Here is a 17,519-nt window from a genome sequence, read left to right as displayed (position 1 = left end):
ATGTAGTTCAGGCTGGCCTTGAACTCACTATGTAGTCCAGGTTGGCCTGTAGACATCCTCCTACCTCACCCTCCCAAGTACTGGAATTACAGGTATGCACCACCACAGCAAGCCTTAATCTTTTTTATTTATATTTATTTATTTATTTATTTTTGGTAACCGGGATTAATCTTTTTTATATGAGCTGCTGCTAAGCTGGACCTCTTTACCCCCTTACCTATGGGCCATGCAATTCAAATATTTTTTGACTCAGTGAAGAGTTGGTTTACTGTGTTAATTTCACTCTGTTAGATTTGACCATTGGTCCAACTCTGTAAAGAATTCTAGGAATTATGGCTCTCTTATTCATTGTGATCATACCTTTCTCTGTTTTGTGTTCCCATGCTAAATGGGCAAGAAGCTTATGACAATACATCTCAGCCCTCCTCCCAAATTCATTCCATTCCTGTGGCGGTACTTTAACAGTTCCCAGCTTATGTTTGTGTGCTATTCCTGCTCTCACTGTACAAAATTAGGCTAGAGTTCTACCTGGTTCCTTAAACTTACTTCCAAACTGGAAGGTCTTGTCTTCATCAGCTCATCCCAGAGTCGGCGCCAGATAGCCTGAGTGGAGAGGCCTGTAAGGAGAATATCACACTTACTTGGCTGCTTGTTGGCCACCATAAGTGAAGTACACCAGCCATTCATCTTGTCCTCTGGCTTCATAGGAACAATGTGGGCAGATTTAAGAGTCCTAGGTCTAAAGACAGACTGCATGTGTTGGAACATCAGCAAATCTATAATCTTGGGCAAGTTACATAATTTCTGTAGGGCCAGGGATTTAGCTCAGTGACACCACGCCTGCCTTGCAAGCACAAGGTCCTGAGTTAGATCCCTGGTACCAAAAAAAATTTTTTTCTCTGTACTTCAGTTTCTTCATCTGTAAAATGTAGTTAATAGCTATCTCATAGGGTTGTTGAAAGGATTACATGGGTTAATGAATTTCTCTGGGCAAATAACCACAACAATATTTAGCACATCAGGGTTAGATAAATGTCAGCTATAACAGATTGTCCAAAAAGAGGGAAGAGAAGTAGCTTGGTAAAACTAAGATTCCTAAGATCTGGGTTCTAGTTTTGCCTTTGCTATTAATTATGGTGTGCCTATTTTTCACTTTTATCAGAATAATAAGGATCACATCTTGCTTGGTGTTTCACAGGACACCGTAGGGAATCATATCAGAATGTAGGTATGAGGATACTTTTTTTAAAAATTTTTGATACCGGGGATTGAACTCGGGACCTTGCACTTTCAGGGCAGGCAGTGGAACCACTGAGCTGAATCCCTGGCCCATGAGGATACTTTCTGACAAGCAGAAAGTTCTACACAGGCATCAGATGTAATATTTACCTGAAGAACATCATGGTGCCTTGCTCACAATCACAGAGAGACAAAAAGACACTCACCTTTCTTGAGGGCAGTTTCCTCAATCCTCTCCAAGTAATATATATTGAGCAGAGGTAAGATGCTTTGAAGTATTGGGCCTGGGAGGGCTATAAAAATCAAAACACAAAGTTTACTTTTCCCTCCAACGGTTCCAAGAATCACATACTTTACTGGAAAGGAAAATAGAAGGGTAGATTTTTCATTTGATAAATGTAACCTAAAGAAACTAAACTAAATCTGTTCTAAACTTTGGTCTACTTCAGCTACTGGGTAGCTGGAATTTCAAGGGTAAGGGTAAGACAATCCCACAAAACAAGCTGACGTGCTCATAATGAACACATTCTGCATTAAAAAGGTTCTACTAAATATGTGCAATAAAAGCATCTTCATAATCTGCCCAAATAACTTCAGCTCTTTTGTGTCCTATAAACCACACTAAACAACTTTTTTCACTTACCTAAAATAGTATGCTTCTTTCTGCCTTTGTCATGCTGTTCTCTCAAACAGTAATGTCCTTGTCACTTTCAGCATATCAACTACTCATCTTTCAACTATAATAAGCCTTTTATTAAGTCTTTCTGAATTCCCTTCCCATCTTCCAGACTGCCCATTTTCATGTATTGGGCCAGCACTATACCCTGAATTAATACTTTTCTATAAAGAATGGAGGCAATTAGTCTCTATACTCTAAATTTCCTGTATCTTAATAAACAAAACCAGGGGCCAGGGATTTAGCTCAGTGGTTCCGCACCTTGCCTTGCAAATGCAAGGACCCGAGTTCGATCCCTGGTACCAAAAAACAAAAACAAAAAACCAGCTTTTGGCAACCTTTTTAGTTCTTAGAAGGATTACAGTATAGTGACTAAGGGGTTTAATCTCTAGACTTGGGCAAATCTGAGTGAAACCTTGCCTGATCAGTCAATTGTGAGTTCTTTCTTTTTTTTTTTTGGTACCGGGCATCAAACTCGGGTCCTTGCCCTTGCGCAGCAGGCGGCGAATCCACTGAGCTAAATCCCCAGCAATTTTGAGTTCTTGGAAAAATTATTTAATCTCTTTAAGCCTCAGTTTCCTCAATTTAAAAATAGAGATAGCAATGACCACTTCATGATAAATGACCACATTGTAAAGATTAAAGGAGAGCATGCTAGTAATGTAGTTAAAACAATGCCTGGTCACAGTAGGCTGACTAAATATAGGCTATTATGTTTATCTTGTCATTAGCATCTCTGACTTATCAAGAACAAGTCTACTCGCAAGTGGAAGATCCCGAGTTTGATCCCTGGTACCAAAAAAAGAGAACAGGTCTAAGATCTTAGAATACGGAAAAACTATTCTGCAATCTCCTTTTGGTATCGGGGATCGAACTTGGGACCTCGAGCTTGCAAGGCAGGTGGTGAAACCACTGAGCTAAATCCCCCGCCCTCTCTTTTTTTTTTGAGACAAGGTCTGGCTTTGTAGTTCAGGATGACTCTGAAGTCACTAGCCCAGGCTAGCTTTGAACTCTCAGGGATCCTTCTGCCTCTGCCTCCGGAGTGCTGGGATTATAGGAGTTCGCCACCATGCCTAGCCCCTCTCCATGCTTTTTTTTTTTGGTACCGAGGATTGAACTCGGGACTTTGAGCTTGCAAGGCAGGCCCCGGAACCACTGAGCTAAATCCCCGGGGGCCCCCCCTCTCCATTTTTTTTCAGACAGGTTCTTCTTTGCTTTTTTTCCAGCCTATCCCTTTCTTTAGTGCTTCCTCCCGCCAACTGGGACCCATACCCAGTCCTCTCTCCCCTTCTAGCTGGGAGGAACATCCCAGAACCTCCAGATGGATACAGCCAGACGCCCCCTGCCTTCCATGTTTCCAGAGCTTTTCTGAGCTCCTGCTCAACTCCACTGGCACTTTTCTCCCATTCCCTATGGGTCAGTCCTCTTGTAAAATGTTGCTACAAGGCCTCCACAATCCCTTCTGCACTTCTAATAGTCCCCCTGGCCCGCACTACTCCAAAGGCTTGGGCCTCCTCAGTATTGGTGGCCCTCACCTACCACCCAACACCAGTGCCTCCTTGATCATTCTCCAAGGTCTTGGGGCTTATCCTGGAGCCCCAATCCTCCAAACTTCAGGGCCTTTCCCACACACCATATTCTGAGGGTGTACAGTAACGCAACCCCCCACCCTGGGGCCACAAGCTTTCACTCTTGACCTGCCCAGGGCCTTGTCCAGGCAAAGACTCAGCCTACCACCCCCATCCCCCGGCCTCCTCGTGGAACTCCCCTCCCCCGACTCCAAGGCCCAGAGCCTCCTGTCCTGCCACCTCCCCCCCCCCTCCTCCGGCTTCTCCCACGGGGCCTGGCCGGCATCTCGCCCCACTTCAGCCTGGCTCTGAACCCCACCCCCTCACACCACTAGTTTGTCAGGCCTGGGGCCTCCTTGTCCCTGATGAAACCAGGCCTTCGTCGCAGAGTCCTCACTTTTCCCTTTCTCTCTGGACCGCCAGTCCTCACGCGGTCAAACCATTAGCCCCTCAGCTGCCAGGCCGGGGCGGCAGGACCCACGCCACAGCCCGGCCTCCCTGTGCCCGTCGGCTGCAGGCCTCCTCTCCCCGGCCTGCCTCCGGCCTCCCGGCCCGCAGCCCAGCTGGCACGCCCGCTCTTGCCGGCCACTCTCCTGGGCTGCTAGGCCTGGCCGCCCTCGGGCCCGAACCCCCATTCGCTCCCATTCGGACCGAGGCCTCCTCGGCGCCAAGCGCCCTTCACACTCCGGCCCGGACCCCTTCGCTGTCGCCCGGTCTGGGGCCTCCCGGGCCCACCTTGCTGGTCCGCGGTGCGAGCCCTCCGCGCTGCCGAACCGCTCCAGGGCCCTGCACCCGCTTTCGGCCCTTTCTTGCCGCTCTGGCCCAGCCGAGCGGCCTCCGATGCTTGCCGCCCAGCCAGTCGGTCAGTGGCCCGGAGAAGCGAGGCCCGGGTAGTCAGACAGGCCGCGGGCCGCGAGCCTTTCTGCCGCTCCTACAACCCTTCCCTAGCTCTCCATCCGCAGCCCCGCCTCCGCCCGGCGACTTGTCCTCCGGAGCCCCAGCACAGCAGTGTATCCAGCGGACAAGGGAGGCCCCGGGCCGTCCGTCAGCTTAGGTGGGCCGGGCCCGGCCTCCTTGCCTCGGGCCGGGCCCTGCCAACCTCGGCCCCTGCCCCGGGGCAGCGGGGCTATCCCTGCCTGTCACTTCCACATCAAGACGCTGCAGCCTGGCCCAGCAGTGTCGGTTCGGTGCCCGCGGCTCCAGTCCGCCAACCCAGCCTCGGCCGCCCGGGCCCTGCCTGCCGAACCTCGGACCAGGCCTCCTGGCCTTGCCCCCTGGACCCCCCAGCCAGGCCGCGGTGCGAGTCTACTTGCTCATCTGGCCTTGGTCTTTACTCTATACAGCACTGACAGTCACAGAATTCATGCTCCGATCCAACAGTTCGACTTCCAGTGCCCCGGGCTGGGCCTTGCCTTGGGCCTCTCGGCCTCGCCCCCACCGAGCCCCCTGGCTGCTGGGCCGCCCCCGCTCGTTGCCAGAGGTAGCCCCTCACCCCGCGACTTACCCCACACCCCGCTCTCCAGAACCCCCATATGGGCGCTCACTGCCCGCCCGCACAGCTCGAACAGGGCGGGGGGAGCGCTGGGGCCCGAGGCCGAGCTCTTCGCTGGCGCCGCCTCCCGGGACGTGGCCTCCATGGTCGTTGCCGCCGCTACCTCACAGAACCAGCAACTCCGGGCGCGCCAGGCCTCGGGTGCCGCCATCTTGGGGAGGTGCGCGAGCCCGGGGGTGGCGCTCGCGGACCGCCATCTTGAAAAGGTCCGCAGTTAGGACGGCTCCATAAGCGATATGGGGAAGTATAGGAAGTGTGCTGAAGGTTTATTGAGCACATTAAATGTTTTTCAAGTCTCTAAGATGCTAATACTTTAAACACAATCTTAAGTCATTATATACTTGGGTCTGGAGTGCCTACAGGAAAGTTTCTTCGCAAAGCTTCCTCAGGTGCAAATACCAGCTCCCCCTACCTCCTGCCTCTAGCAGGTAGTACATGCCAATCCGAGGGGGTGTTCGAGACTGGGACGAGTGTGCCGCACTTCCGGCCAGGTCGCCGGATATCCGCCGAGTGACCCTTACTGGTCCTTTTTGATCCTGAAGTGGAATAGGTGCCGCTGTAGCTGCTAGTGTTGAGTCCAGGAACGTGGCCGGACATGGGACTGGAAGACGAGCAAAAGATGCTGACTGGATCCGGAGATCCTAAAGAGGTAAGGCAAGGCAGTCGATTCAACCTTGTTCACTGCCCTGAGGCCCAGGACCGAACCCGCCAGAACGTGCCCCTGTGCCCTCCTAATCCGGGTTTGCGGCCTGGGGTTTCCAGGGTCAGAGAGTTGGTTCCCGGTACTCTTCTCCAGAATTGGTCCAGTGACTTTGGGTAGTTAGGCAAGTAGTACTTCTCTGAGCCTCGGTTTCTCCATTCTATGAATGTGGTGAAGGTTTAACGAAAGAGAAAATGCTTACCGACTAAACTTTGGTACAAGTAGTACAGTATTTGTGTTTTCAGTCAGTCAGGTGTTCTGAGGCCCTGGTTTGAGAGGTTTGTGGCGCAGACCATCATTAGTCCTTGGCTCAGCTCAGGTCAGGAATCACACATCCGTGGAGGTTACTGAGTGCTTTATATATATTAATTCACGATGTTCCTGTGAGGTATTGGGTGTTATTATTATTGTTGCCATTTTTGCAGCACCGAGCACAGAGAAGTTAAATATCTGAACACATTCGGCTCATAAAATGGTTTGGCCCAGGCAACATGGTTCTCAGGACTCCTACCCACGGTGCTACACAGCTGTCAAAGCTACTAGTTTTTTGTTTACAGTCTCATTTCCTATATACTCATTTGTCCCCTGCTCACTTCTTGGCAGCCATTCTGGGCTTATGAGTTGAGAAAAGTTGAATCTCATTTGTCCCTTGATTTTTTCTAGTCTTATATAAATTTTCAAAAAGAAATGGAGTCAGCCACAGAAAGTTCAACAAAGGCCTACCACAGCAGAAACGCGCGCACACACACACACTGAAAATAAACTGTCAGTTTTAAAATTAAGAGACTGGGATATTTCCTGAAGGACTCATAATTCCTGGGGATTAAGTCTTTTCATTCAATGTGAACTTGGTTTTTCTCAGTTGGAAATTTTACATCCTCCTCTCTAATCCCAGCAGCTGGGAGCTGAGGCAGGAGGATCACCAGGGTTTGTGGTCCAGCCTTATATTTGAATTTATAACACAAAATGATTAGTTTTGTAGTATTGCTAGTAGGGAAATGATATAAAGGATACTAATTTCTGGTTTCTTACCTCAGGCAGAATGTGATTTTAGTGTTCTGTGGGGGTTTTTGGGGGGGGGGAGTAGTGTTGGACACTGAACCCAGGGCCTCAAACATGCTAAGCACATGCTTTACCACTGAGTTATGCTCCCAGTCCTGCTTTTAGTGTTTTTGGGGAAACATTTTCACTATGACTTTTTAATGAATTCTTTAAAAAGTTTTAATAGAAAGCTTGTTTAATGAAAAACTAGAATTTACATCCTAAATTGGGCTGGGGATTTAGCTCAGTGGCACTGCGCCTACCTCAGAAAAGCAAGGTCCTGAGTTGGATCCCCAGTACCGAAAAAACAAAAAACCACTACATCCTAAATAGCATCTTCATGATTAGGAGAAACCTTTACCAATTGTTAGAATAAGTAGCTGGGGTTGGAGTTGAACCTACCCTACCCTTCACTTCCAGCTTGTGTGCAAGCTGGTCCCTTTCCTGATGGTAGAGAATGAAACATTGTGTGGGATTTTGAAAACAGTGATTGTTGAGCTTGTTCTTTTTATTTCCCTATATACCTTTTCTTTCTCTTCCCCTATGTGGATACCTGCATGCATAGGCAGGCAAACACCTTATTTCTGACAGATTGTTGAGATACTGATCAGGCTTCCCTATTCCCCATATTTAAGCCTATGCTGATGCTTCTATGGGGAATTTTTTTAATACTGTTCCCTGTGGAAGAAAGGAGATTAAATTGAGGTTGTGCATTTGAATCAAAAGTAAATATGTAGGGCCTGATGTTTCCAAGCTCATGAGTGGAGTTGTCTACGTAGACCTTTGGTATACTTACTCATGTATTGATCTACAAGCCAGAAAGCAGTGGTCATAATTTACATTTGATCTTGTCCAAAAGCCCAAGAAGTGGTCATAACCATCTTTAGTTAAGCTCTAGCTAAAGAAGAGTTTAGGTTTGGCCATTTTCATATTGCAAATTCAAGTTCAGAGTCTAGAAAAAATCATTTTTTCCCCTCAACTTGGTTTGGGAAATAAAGGCTAATTTTAGTTATTTCTAACAATACTGGACTTAACTAAAGTCTAAAACAAAATACTTTAAGCTCAATTGGTCCCATATGAATATCTGACAGCTTGAATGTATATGAGAAAATGTCTAACTACTGTTTGTTACACCTAAACCAAGATTATTCCCTTAAGGGGCTATTACAGTTAATCAAATCATAACAGATGTGAAGGTGCTTTATAAATTGTAGACTGTCACCAGGCATGGTGACACATATTTGTAATTTTAGTGCTTGAGAGGCTGAGATAGGAGGATTGCAAGTTCTAGGCCAGCCTGGGAAATTTAGCAAGACTTCTCAAAAATAAAGCCAAGCAGGCCGGGGATTTACCTCAGTGGGTCCGCCACCTACCTCAAAAGTGCAAGGTCCCAAGTTTGATCCCCGGTACCAAAAAAAAAAACCAAGCATGGTGATGCAAGTTTGTAATCCGAGCTACTCAGGAGCCTGAGGCTAGTTTAAGCAGCTTAGTGAGATCCCGTCTCAAAAAAAATTTAAAAGACTAGGGATGTATCTCAGTGTAAAGGCCCTGGGTTCAGTGCTCAGTGCTGCAAAAATAAATGATCTATAAGGCTAGGGATGTACCTCAGCAGCAGAGCACTTACCTAGCAAAAGAAAGGCCGGAGGACACAGCCCAGCACAGCCCATGATGCTTGCCTAACATGTGCAAGGCTCTGAGTTAGATCCCCAGCCTTGCAAAAAACAAAACTATAGATTGCCATAAGTTCTTGCTTATGAAAGTAAGACGACAGTGCTCTTTTTGAAATATTCTTGGGGTGTATCAGGTATCGTAAGTTGACAGACAACTGCCTTTGAAAGAACTTTACTACTTAAGAGCTTCTGAGAGCATGCCACACAATGCAGGGCTATTTGGGAAAGTGAGCAGAAGAAATCAGAAAGCTTAGCTCAAAGTCTTGGTTTCTGGGGGAAGACATGGCTGAAGCAGGGTAGGCAAGCTCAGTCAAATTTAGTGTTAGACAGTTTGAGTAATTTGATGCACTTTATTCTGTAGGGTGTGTCCATAGTTTTCATGTGTTTATCCCTGGGGTACCATTTAGGCAAAGGGAAATATGAATTTGGTATATTATGAGACTTACATAAAAGAAGTTGTTGGCCACATGGGCTTTGGATTGATTATATTGCATATGAAAGGTGGGCTCCCAGGGAAGTTGTATGCTATCACTGATAGCTAGCTCTGCAGTATTAGCTCTGAGATGAATATGGCTACTAAGATGTCAAAATGTCATAAAATACAGAAAATAAAATGACATGATTAACATCTGTTCTCAATATTTGTAATACGAGAATGATTGGGAAAATGTGTCATAAAACTGCTGCTGACATTAATTTTGTTTTCTTTTTGAAGGAAGAAGAAGAAGAAGAGGAATTAGTGGTAAGAGCTGTCTCAGATTTGAAACAGTAAAAGCAAGAATTTTGAGCTTCATGAAACTAAGAGCATCTTAAGGAGTCTTTATTTGAGACCTTCAGAAAATGAGGGTGGGATAAGCTTTTAATACTTTCTAGCTGGGCATAGTGGTTCACACTTGAGTGGTTCACACTCAGGAGACTGAAGCGGGAGAATCATTCAGAGTTCGAGGCCAGCCTTAGCCACATAGCAGGACTTTGTCTCAAAAACAACAAAAAAAAACCCCAAAACTTCTGTGTAGTGAAATGTTTGGGTGAGAGTCTGGAAAGCTTCGTCAGTTCTGGGTTTGAGACTTCTTTAGCATACCAGGGAAGAGTATCTTGAGGGCCTGGTGATCCTTCATCTGGTGCTTTTGGTTTAACGAAGAACTCAGACTGGCACAGTGGCACACACCTGTAATCCCAACTACTTGTGAAGCTAAAGCAAGAGGACAGCAAGTTGGAGGCTAGCCTGGGCAATTTACCAAGACCTTGTCTCAAAATAGAAAAGGCCTGGGGCTGGGGATTTAGCTCAGGGGCACCATGCCTGCCTTGAAAGCACAAGGTCCTGAGTTTGATCCCCAGTACCAAAAAAAAAAAAAAAAAAAAAGAGCTGGGTATGTAGCTTAGTGGTAGAATGCTTGGCTAGCCAGTACTACCAAAAACAAAAAGAGAGAGAAAACTCTGGAAGGAACGTTTCTTAGATAGTCCTCAGTTAGCACTGCCTTTCCAGCTGGGTGGCTGGGGTCCATAGAGCTGGTTTTTAGACAAAGGAAATTGAAGTTTTAGACAATGTATTCCATAATGCTATGTTAATAAGGCCTCCAATAGATCTTTAAGTTTGGCCAGGTTTCCTTTACCACCTTGTTTTTCAGATAGGACTGAGGCTTTCGGTGTACACTGGCAACCTTGGAAGGCGGGAATGTGAAACCTTTCCCTCCTACTTAGCATCAGAATTGACTGGGAGATGCCACTCTGCCATTTCTGGTTGGAGTGTGGCTCTGCCTGCTGACTTTCTGCATGGTAATTCAGAGGCAGCACTTTGGTTTGGTGGTTGTATTAATCAGAACATGATTGGTGGGTCTTCCCTAAAGCTTCCATTTTGTTCCTTTTGTTTATGCTTCAGGATCCCCTAACAACAGTGAGAGAACAATGTGAGCAGCTGGAGAAATGTGTAAAGGCACGGGAGCAGCTAGAGCTCTGTGATGAACGTGTCTCTTCCCGATCACAGACTGAAGAGGATTGCACAGAGGAGCTCCTTGACTTCTTGCATGCAAGGGACCACTGTGTAAGTCAGTCCAGAGTTGGGTAGTGAAAGCTTACAGTGGCTGGAGAACACTTGGTGCTGACACTCTTTCCATGCCGGGGTAGGCCTGTCAGTAAGCATTAACTGTGGACTTGTTATGTCATATTACATAAATAATCTTATCTAAACTGTCACTTCCACTGGAGGTAGGTATCATTATTCCCATTTTACAGATAGCAACAGACTCAGAAAAAAAAGAAGATAGCTTGACTTGCACTGCTGAATAGGGAAGCTGGATTTTGTTCCCTTTTTATTTTGTAGTGCTCAGGATCAAACCAGGGACTCATGCTATGCAAGCATAATGTGTCTTTACATAGTTGTCCAAAAAGGGGTTTGTTTTTTTTTTTTTTTAAAGTAAATAATTTTCCATATAATACAAATTACAAATAGGCAAAGTTTGATAAGGTCGCTTCTGTTGAAACTGATCAGGAACCAGGCATGGTGACAAATCCCTATAATCCCACTGCTCAGCAGGCTGAAGTAGAATTATAAGTTTGAGACCCTATCTCAAAATTTAAAAAAGGGGCTGGGGATGTAGCACAGCATTCTCTGAGTTCAGTCTCTAGAACTGTAAAAAACAAAACAACAACAACAACAAAAACTGATTGGGCAGCCAGTAAGTAACATGAAAAGATGGGGAGTAGTCAGTGGCAGGGTGCATGCTTAGCATATGAGAAACCCTGGGTTCAATCCCAGTGCCAAAAAAAAGTTCTACATCATTACCCATCAGGAAATGCAAATCACGTCACCACAAGAGAGCATGTATGAGGTTCCGGGTTTGATCCTAAGCAACACACACACAGGACAAAGTGACAAATAACAAATGTTGGAGAAAATGTGGAGAAATTGGAAACCACATATACTGCTGGTGGGAATATAAATTGGTATAGCCACTGTGAAAAAGACTGGCATTTCCTCAAAAGGTTAAGTACATACAGATTTAACATGTGACTTACAGGTGCAAATTCCCTATGATGAGTGTTAACATTATGTATGCCTAAAATGTATGAATAAATGTTTTGCTATTTAAAAAAAATGTGACCATCCAATTTTTAATATATTCACAAAAACTGGGAATAAAGATTCAAACAAATCCATGTTCATAGCAGTATTAGTCATAATAACCAGAAGGCAGAAACAGCCCAAGTATCCATCGGGATGAATGGGTGAACAAAATGTACCATATATATGTGCAATGGGATATTCCGCCTTAAAAAAGAAGGAAACTGACACATGCCACAATGTGGATAATTGTTGACATTATGCTGAATGAAAATAAGTCACAAAGCACAAGTCTTTCATCATTCCATAAGGTATCTGGAATAGCCACATTCAGAGGGACAGAAAGAATTGTAGTCAGGAGCTGGAGGTAGAAGAGGTGGAGAGCTATAGTTTAATGAGTTTCAGTTTGGAAAAAGGAAAAGGTTTTGGGAATTGATAGTAGCAGAACAATGCATGTACTTAATGTCACTGAAATGAAGGTATAAAATGAGTAAGGTGGTAAGTTTAATGTGTATTTTACCACTTTTAGGGGCGCAATGCTGGGGATTGAACCTTGGTCCTTGCACATGCTAGGCAAGTGTTCTACCACTAAGCTACGTCCCCAGCCCTTATAATTTAAATTAAAAAGTACTAGCCCTGTGGTGGCATATACTTGTAATCCCAGCACTGGGAGGCTGAGGCAGAAGGATTTCAAGTTTGAGCCCAGCCTGGGCAATTTACTGACTTAGCAAGACACTCTCTCAAAATAAAAAAAACTCAGGGCTGGGGATTTAGCTCAGTGGTTCCACCGCCTGCCTTGCAAGCGCAAGGACCCAAGTTTGATCCCTGGTACCAAAAAGAAAATTAAAAAAGCTCAGTGTGAAGGTCTTGGGTTGAATCCGCAGTACTGTACTGTAAACACAAAAAACATTACGCTACATGCTAAATGACATAAGCCAGGCACAGAGTCATATATACTGTATGATTCTGGTATTTATATGAAATGTCAAAAATGTGCCAGTCATGATCTGTTCCCTTATTACATTCCCTCCTGGTATGTACTGCCTCCCACTTTATAATCATTTAGCAAATATTTTAAATACTTTTATGAGCTAAACTCTAGGATATAGGAGTGAGATAAGCATGGTCCCTCCACTGAATTTATGGGCCAGCGTAGAAGACAGAAGTAGAACAATTATTAAACTGTGTTAAGTCTTTCAGGTGTAACTTCTAGATGGCATTCACTGACACCTAAACCCCCTTCATACCCTCCTCCCATTTTATTTTCCAACATTTACTTTCAGAAGTTACTTTACTTTTATTGCTTTTTAGCCTTTTGGCTAAGATATGTGTAATATCTATACATATCAGTTTAATATCTGACACATTGTCTTACTTCAAGGACAATAGGGCTGGGGATTTAGCTCAGTGGTTCCACCGCCTGCCTCGCAAGCGCAAGGACCCGAGTTTGATCCCCGGTACCAAAAAAAAATTGTTAGATCAAGGACAATAGATTAAATGGATTTTTGGAGCAAGGAGATGGAATAGGAGCTTGCTCTGTCCACTTCACACATTGACCTGGTATTACATTACCTCCAGGAATGGTGCACCATACCCCCACCCCCAAAGAAAAGTTACTTTATTTGTGTGTTTATTATATTTGTCTTACTAATTTCTAAGTTCTATAAACAACAGAAATACTGTCTTTTTTGGTACTGGGGATCAAACTCAGGACCTTGTGCTTGTGAGGCAGGTGTAGTACCACTGAGCTAAATCCCCAGCCCCATGCTGTCTTATTTAGTTAAAATTCTCAGATTTTAGAATAGTACCTGGTGTAGAGAATTAATATGTAATGTTAGCTGTGTGTGGTAGTATACACAGCCCTGTAATCTCAGCCCCTCTGTAAGTCTGAGCAGGATGATTGCAAATTCCAGTCCAGCCCGGTCAATTTAGGGAGACCTCATCTCAAAATAAAAAGGGCTAGAGATGTAGCTTAGTGTGAAGGCCCTTGGTTCAATCCCCAGTAGTGCCAAGAAAAACTTTTAATTAAAAAAAGTAATATTGATATCACTGTGATGAGAGGTACAAGTTTTTGTGGGAAAGACAAAGGACAGATTGGTGTGTGATAGGGGCTTATTTAGGGAAAGCTTACAAGAAATACAAGTTTTAAATGAATAAAAGATGAAAAAAGTGGGAGAGTTTCAGGTAGAAGGGATACATTTTGGTAACTGGGGAGTTTACTGGGGCACAAATGCAGTATGGATGTATAAGAAAGAGTATGGTGAGGAAAGATGCAGTACTGTTGTAGGTCTATGATTGATTGATTGATTTTTCTCAGTACCAGGGATTGAACTCGGGACCTTGTGCTGTGAGGCAGGCATGGTACCACTGAGCTAAATTAAATCCCTGGCCCAACTGATTAATTTTTTTTTTTTTCTGGTACCAGGGATTGAACTCAGGACCTTGTGCTTTGGCGAATTGATTGATTTTTGAGACAGGATCTCATGTAGTTCAGATTGGCCTTGAACTCATTATGTAGCCCAGGCTGGCCTCCCACTCTAAATGATCCTTCTGCCTCAGCCTCCCAAGTGCACCACCAAACTGAGCAACTGTTGTAAGTTATGAAGAACCTTGTAAGCCATGACATGAAAGCTGCCAATTGATGACATTCTCTTTTGTTTTGTTTTTTTCCCATCTAGGTGGCCCACAAACTCTTTAATAGCTTGAAATAAGTGTGCAGTCACTCCTTCCACCTACATCACCAGGATATCAAGCTGTTTCCTTGTGGTTTTGAACATGCTATTTGTTTCTCATTTGTGATATCTGTAAGTTTGTATGAACTGTGTGTATTTGGGTTTGGCAAGTAGCTTAATGTAATTAGCAGTGATTCCATCTTAATAAAATCCTGTGATGTGCAGCCCTGCGTCCTGATCTTTTTTTTTTGTACTGGGGATCGAACTCGAGACCTTGCCTTGCAAAGCAGGTGCCTGAACCACTGAGCTAAATCCCCGGCCCCCTGACCTTTTTGATTTAGAACTTTCTCTCCCTCCATCCCTTTGTTTCTCCTTCCTGTCCTTCCTCCTTTCCCTTTTCTTCCCTTCCATTTTCTTTCCTTCCTTTTTCTTCTTTTCTTTCCTTCCTTTCTTTTTCCCTCCTCCTCCCCTTTTCTTTTTTTCTTTCTTGAGTGCTAGGAATTCTTACTTTTTTTCCCTTGCAGTATAAGAATCAAACCTAGGGTTTCTTTCATTTCTACTGAGCAACACCCCTAACCCCTAATTTAGGTTTCTTTCCTGGTACTAGGGATTGAACCTAGGGATGTTCTACCATTGAGCTATATCTGCAGCTCTTTTTATTTTATATTTTATTTTGAGACAGTTTTGCTAAGTTGCCTACATGGGATTTGACTTTGTGATCTTCCTGTCTCAATTTCCCTTGGTGCTGGGATTACAGTCATATAGCACCTCGCCCAGCAAGATTCCTTTTTATTTATTTATTTTTTGGGTTTTTTTGATACCGGGGATCGAATTCGGGTCCTTGTGGTTACGAGGCAGGCAGAGGAACCACTGAGCTAAATCCCCAGCCCTCCTTTTTATTTTTTATTTTTTTATTTTTTTTTGGTACTGGGGATCAAACTCTGGTCCTTGAGCTTGCAAGGCAGGCGCCAAAACCACTGAGCTAAATCCCTGGCCTAAGATTCCTTCAGGTTCAATCCCCAGTACACACATAACACAAAAAGACAAAAATATTTCCTGTCCCAACTGGTAGCATATCCAAAACTATGCAGTATGCTAGGCAGTAGCCACATACGACTGTTGAGCAATTGAAATGTGATAATGTGACCAAGAAACTGAATTAAGTTTTATTTAATATTTTTGTTGTTTGCTTGTTTTGGTACTGGGAATCGAACTCGGGACCTTTTGTTTGCCAGGCAGGCATGGCACCACTGAACTAAATCCCCGGCCGAAATTTTATTTAATTTTAAGTCACATTCAAATAGCCATGTGTGTCTAGTGGTTACCATATTAGAACATGGAGTTCTAACAGTTGCAAGCTCAAGTACTTAAGTGGCAACTGATGGAAGTGAGCCCTATAGGAATTAGAAAAGTGCTTCTGTATTTCAGCCAGCTGTTTCTGTGAAGAATTGCAGATCTAGTGTTATCAGATCTTTTGATAAGGACCCAGAAATCCAAATTGTGAAATGTCTCCAAAAAAATTTTGTTTTTTGAGATAAGGTCTTGCTATGTCCAGGCTGGCCTTGAACTCATGATCCTCCAGCCTCAGCCTCTTAAATGCTGGAATTACAGGTATGTGAAATCCCACCCAGTCTTCAATTTTTAAATGAGGGTAACTTTGTTGTTGTTTTTCTGGTTTTTGTTTTTTTTTTTTTTTTGGTACCAGGGACCGAACTTGGGTCCTTGTGCTTGCGAGGCAGGCAACGGAACCACTGGGCTAAATCCCTGGCTTTTTTTTTTTCTTTTTGGTACCAAGGATTGAACTCAGGACCTCGAGCTTGCAAGGCAAGCGGTGGAACCACTGAGCTAAATCCCCAGCCCTCTTTTTTTTTTTTTGAGACAAGGTCTCACTATGTAGCCCAGGGTGGCCTTGAACTGAGTTATACTCCTGCCTCAGCCTGCCAAGTGCTGGGATTGCAGGTGTATGCCACCATGCCTGGTTGAGGGAAAGTAATTTTGAAAGCATGCAGACCAAATACTTTTATCTGTTGATTTGGCATACTAGTTTGCGACCTCTGGTTGCATATGAGAATACAGTATATTGTCACAATTGTTCTATTAATGTTAATCTGTCCAATTTATACATTTTATCATAGGTACGTATATATGTATAGAAAAATATAGCATGGATAAGAGTGGACCCTATTGTTTTAGTTACTTTCTTGTTGCTGGGACAAAATACCTGACACCCAGAAGTTAAAGGAGGAAATGTTTATCTTAGCTCACAGTCTTTAAAGGTTTTAGTCCATATTCCACTGGCTGCAACACAGAGTGGTGTGGCAGAGGAGAAACAGTTCATGGCGTTCAGGTTCAGACTTTCTTCTTTCCCTTTTTATTCCATTCAGGCTGTAAGCCTATTGGTTGGTGCCACACCCAGAATGGGACTTTCCTCTTCAGTAAATACATCACCCACACCCAGAACTATACTAAACCAATCAGTGGACTAATCCAGATTCCAAAAGCGCCACCTATGAACGCATGAGGTTTTGTGGGGACATCTAGATATTACCCATAACAACTGTTCAAGGTTTGAGGCATCCATTGGGGTTGCTGGAATGTGTTACCTGTGGATAAGGGAGGACTACTGTGCTCAATTTGACTGTAGTAGTGAGATCTAAGCATGATATAAATGAAGAGTGTGGCTGTGTTAAAATAGTATTTCAGAACTAGGCTCCAGGCTGAATTTGGCTTGTGGCTCTATTCTGCTGACCCCTAGACCCCTACCATAGATTTTTTTTTTGAGACAAGGTCTAACTAGCCTCAAATTCACAGTGATCCTCCCACCTCACCTCAGCCTCCCACAGGTATGTGCCACTATGCTTGGCTACTGTATTTTGTGTGTGTGTGACAGGGTCTCACTATGTAGTTTAGGCTGGCCTTGAACTCACTATGTAGCCCTGGCTGGCCTCTTAACTTGAGGCAATCCTCCTGCTTCAGCTTCCCAAGTGCTAGGACTATAGGCGTGTACCACCATGCCCAGCTACCACAGATATTAAAAGAATAATAATAAAGCTTTGTACAGTGGCAGTATCATAGCCAATGAGGTTTATCTGAGGTGCGATTATTGCTAATTAAAAGAATAATAATGAGCCAAGCTCTGTGGCACACACCTGTCATTATAACTAGTTGGGAGGCTGAGGCAGGAAGATCACAAATTCAAGGCAACCTAGCAACATTTTTAAAAAAAGTTTGAAGGGCTGAGGATTTAGCTCAGTGGTTCTGCTGCCTGCCCCAAAAGCATAAGGACCTGAGTTTGATCCCTGGTACCAAAAAAAAAAAAAGGTTTGAAATATAGCTTGGG

General features: G+C 44.4%; 2 protein-coding genes and 2 pseudogenes across 4 annotated transcripts in view; 3 read left to right on the top strand and 1 right to left on the bottom strand.

The window, feature by feature from the left end:
* Positions 1–17,519, bottom strand: part of Lrrc41 (leucine rich repeat containing 41) — a 37,532-nt gene that overhangs the window by 17,782 nt on the left and 2,231 nt on the right. The window contains exons 1-3 of one of the 2 annotated variants that reach the window (XM_004872951.4): positions 4,988–5,215; positions 1,446–1,532; positions 547–617 (exon numbers count right to left, since the gene is read on the bottom strand). In XM_004872951.4, coding sequence (XP_004873008.1) covers positions 547–617; positions 1,446–1,532; positions 4,988–5,186 — 357 coding nt within the window. In that variant the 5' untranslated portion in view covers positions 5,187–5,215. Of the gene's footprint in view, positions 1–546; positions 618–1,445; positions 1,533–4,987; positions 5,216–17,519 lie in introns of those variants that run through there. The other variant, XM_021250785.2, reaches the window with a different exon arrangement.
* Positions 5,491–14,403, top strand: Uqcrh (ubiquinol-cytochrome c reductase hinge protein). Of its 2 annotated transcripts, XR_015452614.1 has the most exons (5): positions 5,491–5,684; positions 9,162–9,188; positions 10,075–10,222; positions 10,326–10,487; positions 14,186–14,403. XR_015452614.1 is itself a non-coding variant. In XM_004872950.4 (4 exons), the coding sequence occupies exons 1-4, from the start codon at positions 5,631–5,633 to the stop codon at positions 14,216–14,218; spliced, it is 276 nt and encodes a 91-aa protein (XP_004873007.1). In that variant the 5' UTR covers positions 5,496–5,630; the 3' UTR covers positions 14,219–14,403. The 2 variants fall into 2 exon arrangements, 1 of the variants encoding a protein (XP_004873007.1); XM_004872950.4 differs by lacking the exon at positions 10,075–10,222 and having other exon boundaries at positions 5,496–5,684.
* LOC147827318 (U2 spliceosomal RNA) lies at positions 12,807–13,101 on the top strand (annotated as a pseudogene).
* On the top strand, positions 17,229–17,297 carry LOC147827317 (U4 spliceosomal RNA; annotated as a pseudogene).

This window comes from Heterocephalus glaber, unplaced genomic scaffold, assembly GCF_053883595.1.
Source record: "Heterocephalus glaber isolate CG9 unplaced genomic scaffold, H.glaber_assembly_v1.0 deba00001451, whole genome shotgun sequence".
NCBI lineage: Eukaryota > Metazoa > Chordata > Mammalia > Rodentia > Bathyergidae > Heterocephalus > Heterocephalus glaber.
The sequence above is the reverse complement of the archived record's forward strand: the minus strand, read 5'-3'. Positions and strand labels throughout refer to the sequence as shown.